The sequence below is a fragment of the Scyliorhinus torazame genome, chromosome 17 (assembly GCF_047496885.1).
Source record: "Scyliorhinus torazame isolate Kashiwa2021f chromosome 17, sScyTor2.1, whole genome shotgun sequence".
NCBI classification, from domain to species: domain Eukaryota; kingdom Metazoa; phylum Chordata; class Chondrichthyes; order Carcharhiniformes; family Scyliorhinidae; genus Scyliorhinus; species Scyliorhinus torazame.
This window is the reverse complement of record NC_092723.1, coordinates 100,143,155-100,157,751: the sequence shown is the minus strand read 5'-3', so window position 1 is coordinate 100,157,751 and position 14,597 is coordinate 100,143,155. Positions and strand designations below refer to the sequence as shown.

The 14,597-nt window shown below is 44.3% G+C and overlaps 1 protein-coding gene across 2 annotated transcripts in view; it reads left to right on the top strand.

Annotated features, from left to right (window-relative positions):
- LOC140394017 (E3 ubiquitin-protein ligase MGRN1-like) overlaps positions 1–14,597 on the top strand; it is a 247,376-nt gene that overhangs the window by 47,624 nt on the left and 185,155 nt on the right. For both annotated transcript variants that reach the window (XM_072480789.1, XM_072480788.1), the window contains exon 4: positions 4,275–4,421. In XM_072480789.1, coding sequence (XP_072336890.1) covers positions 4,275–4,421 — 147 coding nt within the window. The remainder of the gene's footprint in view (positions 1–4,274; positions 4,422–14,597) is intronic.

Genomic DNA, 14,597 nt, shown 5'->3' with positions numbered 1-14,597 from the left:
TCTGTTCGAGAGGGGGACAACCACAGGGGATTCCTGCACTGACTGCCTGCCCTTTCTGGTGGTCACCCATTTCTCTGCCTGCACCTTGGGTGTGACCACATCTACATAACTGCGATCTATGACGCTTTCCGCCACCTGCATGCTCCTAAGTGTATCCAATTGCCGCTCCAACCGAACCACGCGGTCTGTGAGGAGCTCCAGTTGGGTGCACTTTCTGCAGATGAAGCCATCCGGGACGCTGGAAGCCTCCCGGACCTGCCACATCTCACAGTCAGAGCACAGCACCCCTCTAACTGACATTGCGTCGATTAATTAAAATGAAAATATGTTCGAATGTGTACTCCAAAGCAGCCTGCAACAAGGCCCAGCACTGGATTCGTGCAGAGGCAATGGGTGGAGATAGTCTTCTCTTCGTGGAAAAGACCTAGCAAGGGTCTGTGGTCTATAATAACAAAAATGGTGGCCCTAAACTTATTCATGACATTTTTTCACCCCGAAGACCACTGCCACCCCCCGCCCCCCACCCCCAAATCTATGCGTGTTTGCATTCGGCTGTCGCTAAGAGTACGAGAGGCGATCGGTCTCTCCCAACCATTCAATCGGCCAGGACGGCCGCAATTCCATAAGGTGATGTATCACACATGATCAACGGTTTGGCTGCATCATAGTGGGTTAGCACCCCTGAAGACAACAGTTGTCTTTTGACATGCAGTAAAGCACTTCCTGGGCAGCACTTCACACCCAGGCCTGGTGTTTCTTAAGGAGCAGATGCAAATGAGCCAGTAAGGCCACGAGGATTCGGGACAATTCTTTCATATTAATTAACCAACCCCAAAAACAAGCTAGGTTTTGTGGCGTCCTTCGGTTTGGAGGCCATCCGGATGGCCCGCACTTTCTCAGCAACTGGGTGTAAGCCGTCCTGGTGTACCTGATACCCTAAGTAGACCTCCTTCGCGTGGAGCACACAGTTCACATGACGCAGGCAGATGCCTTATTCTGAGAAGCACCTCAAGGTTCTCCAAATGTTCCTGCTCGATAGCTCCTGTGACCCGTACGTCATCCAAATAACACTGAGGTGCGGTAAGCCCCACAGGATATTTTCCATGACTCACTGGAAGATCGCAAATGCCAATGACACCTGAAAGGCAGCTGAGTGTACTCGTAGAGTCCCCTGTGTGTACTTATTGTAACATTTAACGAGGACCCATTGAGTTTGGGCTGCACATTACTCATATCTAGCTTTGTGAACGAGCATCCACCAGACAACATAGCATACAAGTCTTCGATGCAATCCAGCCTGGAAGCAGTATTGACTGTCAGTTTATAATCCCCACACAGACGGTTTCATGACAGGCACCACTGGTGCCGCCCAATCCGCAAAGCCTACATGCAGAATAATGTCAACTCTCCAACCAGTCGAGTTTGGTTTCTACCTTCTCTAGCATATCTTGGGGATGCCCGGATGTAGCGGGCTGAGCCTCTGGGTCAACCTGGATCTTGGCTGTGACCACTTTAATGGTCCCCAAGCTGGGCTGGCAGACTTCAGGGTACCTGCTGATCACCTAGCACAGGCCACCCGACACAAGAGAATGTGCTGCCAGTCCCAGCACAAAGGGTGTAAGCAATCTAGGCCCAACAGGCCAGGGCTATTTCCTTGAACGATGATGAGAAGGAGGCAAGCTGACTGGTGCACATAAACCACAAGAGTCAATGTTGTCTTAACAATATTCAGCTGCTCCCCTCTATATGCAGCCAACCGAGCAGTTGTGTCTGCCAAGACCAAAGTCTGCACATTGCACTTCATGCGGTCAAAAGTGCTCCGTGCCACAGCAGAAATCACCACCCCAGTATCCGACTCCATGTTTAATAAATGGCTGTTCATCTGTATGGAACCCGATGGGAGCCACATGGGGTTCCGCCACATGATTCAACTGCATCGCGGCCTCTTCGTCCAACTCACCCAGATGAAAACTTCAGTCTCGAGACAGACACCTACCCCTGCTGGGAGCCAGGACCGCTGTGGCCCTTTCTGCCTGCAGTTACGCCTGGGCCAGCGGCCGCACGTCGCGCAAGCCTCACATCACCCTCCGAAGAATCCATGGATGCTTCCCACTGTGATGGCTGCGCCTGCAATCATAGACCGGAGTCTCTTTGGGGGTCAGACCAGGTGGGGGGAGTTGTGCAGGAGGGACTGGTCCCTCGGGCGTTCTTCTGTGCTATATGCCTCTCTGACTCTTTCCATGACTTCCATCCCATCCTCGCCGCCAATTTAATGAGGTTATGGAGAGTCCACACTGAGTTGTATCAAAGAAATGCAGGTTTATTTACAAGGCTATAATACACGGCTCCTGGTAGTTCCCAACCAGGTCTTAACGGTCGGTGCCGAACTCGCAGACTTTATATGCCCCTTAATGAAGGAGCTCATACTCCTCATCAGACACTGGGAGGACAATCGTTCCCATTCTGTAAGCCCTGTGCGGTGGGTTATGACACTGTATTCTTGCTTGTGATCTCTCAAAGCAGTTTGCATTTGCTTTTGAAATGCAGTTGTTTTGTGCTCATTTGTAAAACGCTTTTCGTACACAGCAAGGTTCCATAAAACAGCAGGCAAGATAAACAACCAGATAATCTGTTCTGGTGGTTATGGTTGAGGGAGGTATGTTGACTACAAAATGGGGAGAAGTTGTCTGTCTATTTCAAAAAGTACCATTTGATCCCTTCTGGCCACATAATTGTGTTTCTAGGACTATGTTTAATGATGAGTAGACCTTAAGACGTAGGAGCAGAAGCTCCGCCATTCAATGAGATCACAGCTGATCTGATATAATCCTCAACACTTTCCTGCCTTATCCCCATAACTCTTGATTTCTTTACTGATTAAAAATCCGTCTATCCCAACCTTGAACATAATAAACAACCGTGTACAGCCCTCTGTGATAAAGAATTCCACAAATTCACTACCCTCGGAGAGAAGAAATTCCTCCTCACCTCTGCCTTAAATGGGCGACGCGTACTCTGAAATTATGCTCTCTGGTCAAACATCCAGCATCTATCCTGTTAAGCCCCCTGAGGATCTTGTATGTCTCAGTAAGGTTGCCTCTCATTCTTCTAAACTCCAATGAGTACAGGCACAATCTATTCAACCTCCTTATAAGAAAATCCCTCCATACTCTGGATCAACCTCGTTAGCCTTCTCTGGACTGCCTCCCAAGGCCAGTATATGTCCCCTTAGATAAGAGGACCAAAACTGCTCACAGTATTCCAGGTGTGTTCTAACTAATGCCTTGTATAGTTTTAGCTCGGCTTCCCCATTTTTATCCTCCATTCTCTTTGAAATCCAGGCCAACATTCCATTTGCCTTCCCTATGACCTGCTGAATATGCATACTAGCTTTGTGATTTATGCACAAAGACCCCCAAATTTATCTGATCTGCAGTCTTTCTCCATTTAAATAATATCCAGCTTTTTCATTCTTCCTACTGAAGTGCATAACTTCACATTTTCGTACATTATGTTCCATCTGCCAAGTTTTTACCCACTCACTTAACCTGTCTATATCCCACTGTAGACTCTGTGTCATCCTCACCACTTGCCTTCCCACATCTTTTTGTTATCTGCAAACTTGGCAATAGTACATTCACTTCCCTCCTCAAAGCCATTAATATATATTGTAAATAATTGTGGCCTCCGTACGGATCCCTGTGGCACTCCACTAGTTACAGGTTGCCATCCTGAAAATGCCCCTCTTACCCTAACTCTCTGCCTTCTATCAGTTAGCTAATCCTCTATCCATGCTAATATACTGTCCCCAACACCATGGACTCTTATCTTATTATGTAGCTTCTGAGGTTTCTATTAGTCCATTGTAAATTTCTTAATTATGGATGGGAGTATGTACAAAATGTCTTTTTCAGCTTTGATCAAGTGACTTTATATATGCTTCAAGGTAACATCGCCAGCTACCGAATGAGTTGTGGGCATGTATTTCATGGCTATACTGCAAATAGAGAGGTGGAAATTTACTTTTCCAAAATTACGATTGTACAGTTCAAGTATACTGTGATGCTAATGCACTCTTGCTGCAGGTGGTTGAGGATAGATGGGACAGTATTTTATAAACAAAATTTAATTTATTTTCCCCCCCTCTAAACAAAAGTATTTTGAGATCAGCACAGGGCACTTAAATTTTGTCAGTTAATCCTCATTTAATTACAATGAACAGAAGTTGTTAATATCTGATGGTGTATGTATAAAATGTGTTTATCCTCTTGCAGGTATAAAGATGAAGTTGACAGTCCGAATGAAGAGAATGCCAAGCCGAAAGTGCTATACAGTGTGGAGTTCACCTTTGATGCTGATGCACGTGTTGCTATAACAATTTACTGCCAGGCAACAGAGGAATTTCAGAGTGGTATGGCAGTGTAAGTTAATAACTATTTCTAATTTTCAAATATCAGTCAAACATCTACAATCAAATGTATTAAAAAATGTAAATATGAAAAACTATTTCAATGTGTGTAGAGTATGAGTTAGTGATATTTACTATATCACAATCCACCTTAAATCCAATTGGCACAATCCTATGCTTTACATTTATATAGCATCTTGACATAAGAAAATACCCCAAGGCAGTTTAGAGATGTAATTGGATAAATAACAGTTGTGGAAATCAGTATTAGAAAGGGTGACCAGAAACTTGGTCAGAGAGGTGGGTTTTGAGGAGAATCTTTTGAAAGATGTAAAGAGAAGTAGAGTGGCAGAGAACTTAAGGTGAGAATGATAAAGCTTCAGGCCAGAGGGGCAATATAAAAATGCTTATAGTTTCATTACGATTCGTTTCTTCAAAAAATACCTTGGTATGTAAGACACAATTGATTTGTCAAAGATAAGGAACCCAGAGACCTGGGTTCGATTTTGCCTTTGGTTAACTATGTGTGGAGTTTGCACGTTCTCTCTATGTCGGTGTAGGTTTCCTCCGTGTGCTCCATTTCCTCCCACAGTTCAAAGATGTGCAGGTTAGATGGATTGGCCATAATTGATGATTGAATTGGGTTACGGGAACAAGGCAGGCCAGACCCAATGGGCTGAATGGTCCTTTGCACGATATGGATTCTATAAACACATTCGTAACCGTACACAATATGCCATGTGTGATCTAACCAAGAATTGTTGTACCCGAGTGTTACTTATACATTGCACCCATGTCTTCTGTTAGTTGCTTCAGTTCATTTTTAAAATTCTTTGGACAACAAATGATCATTTTTACAATACAGTCCACTCCTGTCATTCACTACCCCTTCTATCGCAAATTTGTTTAACCACGCGTATGTAGTTGTAGATGTAATCACAGTTTGTGGCCCCAGAACTTCACTCATCCGCAATTTAAAATATTGAACTCTCTCCTTTTCCACGTCGTTTTCAGGGAGAAAGGGCGCACTGTGCATGCACAAGTTCACTGTTCATGATGGCCATAATTTACAGGAACAGCCCTTCCAAACAGCCAGCATTTGTTGCATTTATATTAATTACTAGTTAGATTTGAGAATTCTACTGAGAACCATAGAATCCCTACAGTGTGAAAGGAGGCCATTTAGTCCATCGAGTCAGCACCGAACCTCTGAAAGAGCACTCTACCTAGTCTCACTCCCATGCCCTATCCCCATAACCCCACCTAACCCACACATCTTTGGACACTAAGGGGCAATTGAGCATGGTCAATTCACCTAACCTGCACATCTTTGGACTGTGGGAGGAAACTGGCACCCGGAGGAAACCCATGCAGACACTGGGAGAAAGTGAAAACTCCACACTGACAGGCACCCAAGGCCGGAATTAAACCTGGATCTCTGGCACGGTGAAGCAGCAGTGCTAACCACTCAATATTCTGAAAGGATCGACAGGATGGGACAGGAGGTGGAGTTGCTTCATTGGTTAAAGATGACAGCACGGCTGTATTACGAAATTATATTGGCATTAAGGGCCAAAATGTTGAATCGATCTGGGTGGAAATAAAAAAACAAGGGAAAAATCTCTTTGGTAGGAGTATTTTACAGGCCCCAAACAATACCTCCAAAATGGGGCGTAGTATAAACTAAGAAATAATGGGCTGTGAGGGAGGCACAACGGTAACCATGGGTGATTTTTAACATGCATATTGACTGGATTAATCAAATTGACAAGGGTAGCCTCGAGGGAGATATGGAGCAATATGTCATGGAGCCACCCAGGGAGCAGGCTATTTTAGACTTAGTATTATGTAACGAAGAACGATTGATAAATTGTCTTGTCATTAAGGTCCTCTTGGAAGGAGTGATCACAGCATGCTAGAATTTCAAATTCCGATTGAGCGAGAGAAGACTGGGTGCCATTCCAGAGTTTTAGTGTTGGGAAGAAGTAATTAGACAGGTCGGGTCAAAGAGTTGACCCAAGTTGACTGGGCACAAATAATTGAGGGTAAGACAGTTGAAGAACAATGGCAGATGTTCAGGGCGATATTAAATACCTCTCAATGAAAGTATATTCCTGGCACAGAGGGGAATTGTAAAAGGGAGAAAAACGTTCCATGGCTAAACAATGTCAAAGAGAACACAAAGGCAAAAACTGAGGCATAGCATACTGCAAAAGCTAGTGGTAAGCTGGAAGACTGGGAGAACTTCAAGGTTCAGCAAAAGGTTACTAAAAATAAAATTGAAAGAATTCAGATGAACTATGAAAGGAAACTAGCAGAAGACATAAACACGATACCAAAAGCTTCTATCAGTATATAATGAGGAAGAGAATAGCTAAAGTAAATGTTTAGAAGACAATACCAGTTAATTAATAATGTGGAACACAGATGGTGGAGGCACTGAACCAATATTTTGCCTCTGTCTTCACGGTAGAGGAGAATAAATATTTTTCAAAACCTGTAGTTAATGCAGAGGAACGTGGTGCAATAACAATCGCTAGGGAGACGGTATTGAATAAACTAATGGGATGAAAGGCAAATGAGTCTCCGGGACCTGGTGGCCTGTACCCTAGAGTATTAAAGGAGATGGCAACAGAGATAGTGGATGCATTGGTTATGATACTTCAAAATTCTCTGAATTCTGAAAAGGTCCAGGTGGATTGGAAGCATGCTAATGTGACACTCCTATTCAAAAAGAGAGAGGCAAAAGTTATGAAACTATAGACTGGTTAGCTTGACGTCTATGGGCCGCACGGAGGTGCAGTGGTTTGCACTGCTCCTACATAGCGCTGAAACCCGGGTTCGATCCCTCCCCCGGGTCATTGTATGTGTGGGGCAATCTAGAACAAGAGGTCACGGATATAGGTTGAGAGGCGGTAGATTTAAAACAGATGAGGAGGAACTACTTCTCGCAGAGGGTGGTAAATTTGAGGAACTAGCTTCCCCATGGTGCGGTGGAGTCTGAATCCTTAAATGGGTTCAATAAGGAGATAGATATATTTTTTGATTTATAAAAAAAAAAAAAAAACGGATTAAAGGGATATGGGCAATAGGTGGGGATTTGAGACCAGGAAGAGATCAGCCATTGTTTGATTGAATGGCGGAGCAGACTTGAAGGGCTGAATTGCCTACTTCTGCCCTTAATTCCTATGTTACTATGTAACCACTGTGCCACCTGCCATCTCAAATAATGTGCTGGGTCTTGAAGGCTCTTCCTTTTTTTAAAGTATTTTTTTTTTAAATAAAAAAATTTAGATTATTTTTTTTCCAATTAAGGGGCAATTGAGCATGGCCAATCCACCTACCCTGCACATTTTTTTGGATTGTGGGGGTGAAACCCACTCAAACACGGGGATAATGTGCAAACACCACATGCCCAGTGACCGGGGGCCGGGATCGAACCTGGGTCCTCAGCGCCGTAGGGCAGTCCTAACCATTGCGCCACCGTGCTGTCCCTGTGAAGGCTCTACCTACTGCACTCATTTTCTAAGGTGCACAGACACTTAGCATGTTTTAAAAGCTTTTCACATTAAGAATTGTTTAGTAAAAGCTGGGAAGTGTACACCAATTGAGCTGTCGAGTTCGGTACTGTTTTTATGCCATCTTCAGTGATATTAAATCAGATACTCACAGTTGGAGGAGGACTAGATACTGTCAGCTATATTAATCACTAAATCACTTTGAAACTACAACAGGTCAGCTGTCTCTAAATTGGGAAATGTTTTTTAATGGAAAGAAAACAAAAATAAGGTATAAGTTAAAATCAGATTATAGTTACCACGCAATACAAGGATGATCTTCGAGTCTGGGAAACGTCTTGTCCTGGTCCAACGAAGATATTCAAACTGTCTTTACAAAAGTTTTCTGCACTGCCTTGATTCTAGGACTTTGAGGCTGTTAGATGTAAAGCTTGGCCTTCAGGCTTGGTGGCTGGAAACTGGCTTATCTGCTTCTGCTTGCTGGATGTTAATTGGCCTCCCTTGCTTCTGAGATTCCTCTTTGATTGTGCCTTCTGTTTGTTTGGCTGTCTGCCCCTATCAACCTCCTTGACTTCAGACATTAACATATGTATACTTCATTGATCTTCCCAACCCCCCACCCCCATCAGTCCATATAAACTGTTTCTACTAAACCATTCACATTTGATTCTAATCTAAACTGCCTTCTTACTGCCTTCGTTACTGAGGGAGACGCAGCTCAGTGGGGTCGTACTCGCTACTGCTGTATCTAGGCAGATTTCTATCTGTTTCTGGACTTCTCTTATCCTATTATGTTTTGTTAACTTCGTTTTACTGCTGTTGCTGGGAAAATTCATGACATGGGTAAGGAGTAAGCAGCATGATAGTCGAAAGTCAAGAAATGAATAGTAGAAAAACTGAATTATGGCAGGGGGAGGAGATGGAAGGAGAATAAAGGAGAGAGAAACTATTGGCTCGGGTGTGAAATGACAGTCAAAATGTGTACGCAAATGGACAGGTAATTCAGATCATGTGAGATTAAAATTCATGGGATAGCAGCAGATCACAGACCATTCAGCAGCATAAATCAGGATGTGAATTGGCAAGAATAAATTAGTGCTATCCGAGTGTAGAGTGAGAAGTGGACGGAATATAAAATAAATGTACAGAGAATAATTTCAGTAGAATGTCTTGGCTAAGGTAGCCCTGTAGCCATCAAAGAACTGAATTTAGTTTTGGAGAGTGTATTTTGGTCCGGAGCCAGTAATGGCAGCACAGGAAAGCTGAGAAACCAGCAATGCACTCGAGTGCAGTTTTGAAGTCCAGTAGGTAAAACAGCAGGAGGGCTTGGTCATTAGGCTGTATTAAAATACCTTAAAGTTGAAGAAGTTTAGTGGCAGTGCAGAGCCATGGCAGCGAAGGTGTGCGATTGTTATCCAACAGAATAGTCTTGTCACAAAATTAAATGAGATATTCCTAACCATTTAAAATCTTCTGTGGAGTTGCATATTGGGAATGAAGGTGCAGGGCTGGAAAATGTGGGATTTTTCGACCAGGATATGCAAAAATAATTAAGATCCTATTTTAAAATCACCCATTTTACCCTTATTTTTACATACTATGACAAAAAAATGTGGCAATTGGGATGTAGAGTTGATTGCAGCATTGGAATTTTGCTGTAGTAAAGGGTGAGCAGCTGGGAGGTGGAAACCGATGTGCTGAGCACCATTGCTGAGTCAAGATCCTGGAACTCCCTCCCTATGTAGGTGGGTGTAGCTACTGGTGGGTGTCCCACTGTGGGTGTACCTACATCTCGGGGACTGCAGCAGTTCAAGAAGGCAGCTCCCCCACCACCTTCTCAAGGAAAATTAGGGATGGGCAACAAATGCCGGCCTAACCAGCGGCACTGAAGTCCCGAGAATTATTATTTTTTTAATTACTGGAGGATGGGCAGTAATGTGACAAGTTTTAAGCGTGTGTTACTAAAATGTGGGATGTAAGTTTTATGTGTGGTTACAACTGGTGCACTAGATTTTAAGGTCTTGCACCTGTGTGTATTTTATGGTCCAAGTGTTTTGATTAATAGTCCTGTCTGCCCATTACTGGAGGTCTAATTTGTGTTCCTTAATAGCTTTGGTGTTAACATTAAATATTGCAAAGAAGTGAGTCCCCTCAAACTTGCTGGGTTGAATACAAAGAACAATATAGCACGGAACAGGGCCTTTGGCCCTCCAAGCCTGTACCGGTCATGATACCAACCGTGGCAAAAACCCTCCGCACATCTTTGTGCCGTAGCCCTCTACACCCGTCCTATCCATGTAATGGACCATGTTCTGTTGAATTGATACTGCCTTTTGTCATATAAATAAAACTCAAGAATAAGAGGGAGAGTAAAGAAACATGTTCGAATGTTTACTTTCTGGGAATTTGTGTCCTAAGAACATAAGAAATAGGATTGGGTTGCACCATATCGTCTTCTCCGCCATTCAGGACAATCATGGCTGGTCTTCTGCCTCAACTGCACTTTCTTTCATACTCTCCATATTCCTTAATTCCCTGAGAGGTCGAAGGTTTGCCTATCGCAACGTTAAATATACTTAACAGTGGAGCACCCGCAACCTTCAGGGGGCGACTGTACCAATAATTCATAACCCTCTGAGTAAATACATTTATCAAGATCAACACCTTATCCTGAGACTGTCTCCGTGTTCTAGATTCCCCTTTTTTGTCCACCCTGTCAAGCCCCTCAAAATCTTCTATGCTTCAGTAAGATCTCCTCTCATTCTTCTGAACTACATTACTACTATATGCAACACAATTTATTCAGTCTCATCATAGGACCATCCTCTCATCCCAAGACCTAACTCAAAACTCCCTCAGCAGAATTTTGATCCTTGTTCTATCTACTATTGTTGGCTAGTATGTGGGACATGACAATTGGATCCTTCCCACGATAATTCAAATTTGTCTTCAACTGCGAGGAAATGTCATTGGCTATTCGGACACACTACCACATTCCTGTTCATTCCCCCCACCCTGGCTCCTGCACCGTGCTGATATAGTCAGTTTGCCCATCCACCTGCATTTTTTGCTCTTGTCGATTCACATAGCAAGTATCACGTATGTGTTGGTTAAAGTTAAGGCCTGAGGCTCCTCCGTCACTGCATGCTTGATAACGATACTTGCCTGCCTCACAGTCACACCCTTCTGTTCCTGACCATGACCAACTCTCAAATTCTCCCTAACCCAAAGGGTATGACTGCTTCCTGGAGCATTGTGTCGAGGTAACCTGAAACTCTAGCTCAACATCTCTCAGCCAAACTTGCTCAAGCTGCAGACATAAGCTGCAGAAACAGTTGTCTGAAATCGAAATGCTCTCCACAAATTTCCACATGTTGTACTGCCCTGCCATACCTCTCTATCCTTAGTTATTTATTGATTAGTTAACCAGTTCTAATTTGGTAAAGTAACAGCAAGTTCTAATCTCCTAACTTAGAAACAAAATAAAACACTGACCAACTACTGATGGCAGAACAAAAAGAGTAAAAATCCCCACCTCCCCCCTCTGCACCAAATTCCCACTTAGACTAAATTTCTGACTTCACTCATTTTGTGAAGCAATGTGTTCTCGATCACTGTGTTCCATATTCTGTACATAAGCTCTCTATATATAAGTAGACCGTGTTTGCTAATGACTCACACCTAAGTTACAATTGCCAAGTTTAGCTTTCGGCTACAGTAATTTAGCATTTATTCAGGCAACCGCTTCCAGCTGTTAGTTAACTGCTGCTGACAGTTTCTTTGTAACTAGATATGTTAACTGGCTGACAGTTTATTTTGCAGTTTCAAGTATTAAATCCCGACTTCTAAATTACTGCTTGAAATACTTTGCAAAGCGATCCCATTCACGCACAATTCCTACTTTAACACTCAATTGTGAAGCGTTCTGTTCCCTGATCACTGTGCTTTACATTGTGTAGTTGCTCTTTGGTTTGTTACATTTACCAGTAACAGTAACTTATTCAAAAGCGATGCGGGGCAGCACGGTGGCGCAGTGGTTAGCACTGCTGCCTCACTGCACCGAGGACCCAGGTTCGGTCCAGGCCCAGGCTCACTGACCGTGTGGAGTTTGCACATTCTCCCCGTGTCTGCGTTGGTCTTACCCCCGCATCCCAAAGATGTGCAGTGGATGGATTGGCCAAGCTAAATGTTCCTTAATTGGGGGAAAAAAAAAAATTGGGAACTCTTAAATTTATAAAAACAAATTCAAAACCAATGCTGAGGGAACTGTTTACAATCTGTTGATGAAATGAATTTGGTACGTCAAAGATTTAACCTTATTCTGTGCTTATTTTTATGAATTCAGGTGGGAGTAGTCTTTCTGTTCCATTTGCATTGCAGGGTCTAGTAAGCAATTACTTTGGTACTCTGATTTAGAATCTAGCTTCCGTGTAGTTTTACTTGTTCAGTTTGACTTTTGCGTTGTGGCATGGAGTGTAAATGTTGACTGAGGTACAAGGGAAATTTGGAGAAACTTGGGTTTGTTAGTGTTGAAAGGAACTGATGGTGAAATAAATTGCTGAGGGGTTATATTTTTATATTCTATATTAAAAAGGTATGGCAGCATTGCTGCGGCATAGCGCCAGGACCCGGGTTGATTCCGGCCTTGGATGACTGTCTGTGTGGAGTGTGCACATTCTCCCTGTCTCTGCGTGGGCTTGTTGCTCTGTTTCTCTGGTTCTAAATATGGCGGTCAATATGGTCGTCTTCCTTAATCCTAATTATGTTTGCTTTAGAGTCGCCAGGTATCTCTCGGAATCCGCCACAAGGTTCAAACCCAAATACTGATCAAAGAGCCAATACACCAATTGGTTAGTTCAAAGTCAATACTATTTATTTACACGCACTACTCATCTACTCGTGCACAAAGTACTACAAACTAAACTATCTCTAACGTTAACGCCTATACTTAGCTTCGGGTGCCCACTCAGTCAGAGGAACAGTGGCCGTTGTTCGGATCTGAGGTTGCTGGATTCGAAGTGGTACAGGAGAATAGCTAAGGTCGTCCATCTGGTAGTGAGCGTTGACCTTGGACTTACTTGCTTCTGGTGCAGCTAGTGGATGGGTCTTAAAATCAATGCCGAAAATGTGTTGGGCTGTCTGGGGTAGATCGACCAGAACTACGGGGTGTTTTGTTTTATTGCTCCCTATCTGGATTGCTACAGGGGTTGTGATGTGTCCCTGCTGCAAATGCCCTGTAAAACCGCTGAGTGTAATGGTGTCTGTAGTGAGCCACGTGTCTCGCTGAAACATCGTGGAGTAGTTGAGCGTGGTGCAGGACCCTCCTGTGTCCCAAAGGAATTCTACGGGGTGTCTCCGGACTGTGCCTGCCACTACCGGTCTACCGGACTTGTCCCAAAGGGTGTCGCAGCCCCAAGTTGGGGAGCCCGAACACCGTCAGTCGGTGCCGTTCATATCTGTGTTCTCAGAACGGGCGCTAACACTGTGAATTGGCTTTGTCCTATTCTTATTCAGGGTGCCTGTCTGCTGGTTTCGCTGCTATTTCTGGGGTGCATTACACTCTCATGCGTAGTGTCCTAATTGGCCGCAATTATAACACTCCTGGGATTTGGTTTGCTGTGGGCTGTTTCTTCCCTCGTTTACCCATGCGGGGTTCTGGTGCGTCCTAACTGGATGCATGTTCGCATCTGCCTGCTCTTCCTCTGCTTTGCCATAAGCTGTTTTACCTTGGATGGACTGTCCCCAAGTGCAGGACAATCTTTTCAAAACCCATTTCTCGTTGTGGGCCTCGTCTGAGGGGTCGTAATTTGCGCAAGCTCTCTGTCCTGCCTCTGTCGCATGAGAGACTAGGATGCGAGTCCATTTGGCCATATTATCTGGGGTCAAATGGTCATGGGCTAACTCCAAACACCGCAGTGAAATGTATCCACAAGCGTCCAGCAAACGCTGTGGGGTGCTCTCTTCTTTTGCCTACACTTGTTTAGGCCTTCTACGGGGTCTCCTTTGTTATAGCCGATCGCATCTAGGATCGCTGTATGCATTTCTTGGAGGGTGTCTCCTCCTACATTCTGTGGGTCGGGAAGGGCTGCCACGACTGAGGGGTCGAGGCTCAAAACTGTGAGCTTTACTTGCTCTTTTTCATCCAGGCCGTACATGGTCGCCTGTTGTTTTACTCTTGCAAAGTAATGGTGGGGGTCTGATGTGGGTAGGAACGGTGTTATCTTGTCGCATGCGTCCCGCAATTGAGTGACAGTTAATGGGGTGGTGTATAGAAAATGTGGGTCTCCTTCCGCTGTGGCCCTGCGCTGTGTGGTGACAGGGTTCATAGGGTTGTGCTCTGCCTGTGCAGCCGGGGGTTGGGGTGCTTTTCTCTTTTGTGGCTTGTCCTGTGTACATGTGCCATGTGCATATCTGTGGGCAGTCTCGTTTAACTCCTGCCAATTGGGGCCATTTTCTTGGTCTAATTTGGATCCAAACGTGTCTTGGAACCCATTTTGGACAGAAAGCAGAGATTGCAGTTCTGCAATTTGCTTCCGGCATTTTGCGTGGTCTACCGAGCTCTGCCTTTGTTCCGTCGTGGAAGTGTGGAGTGCTCGTTGGGCTGCTTTTAAATCGTTACACTGTTTCTGTAACTGCTCAACTTGTTCCGTTTCCTCCCTTACCAACACCGC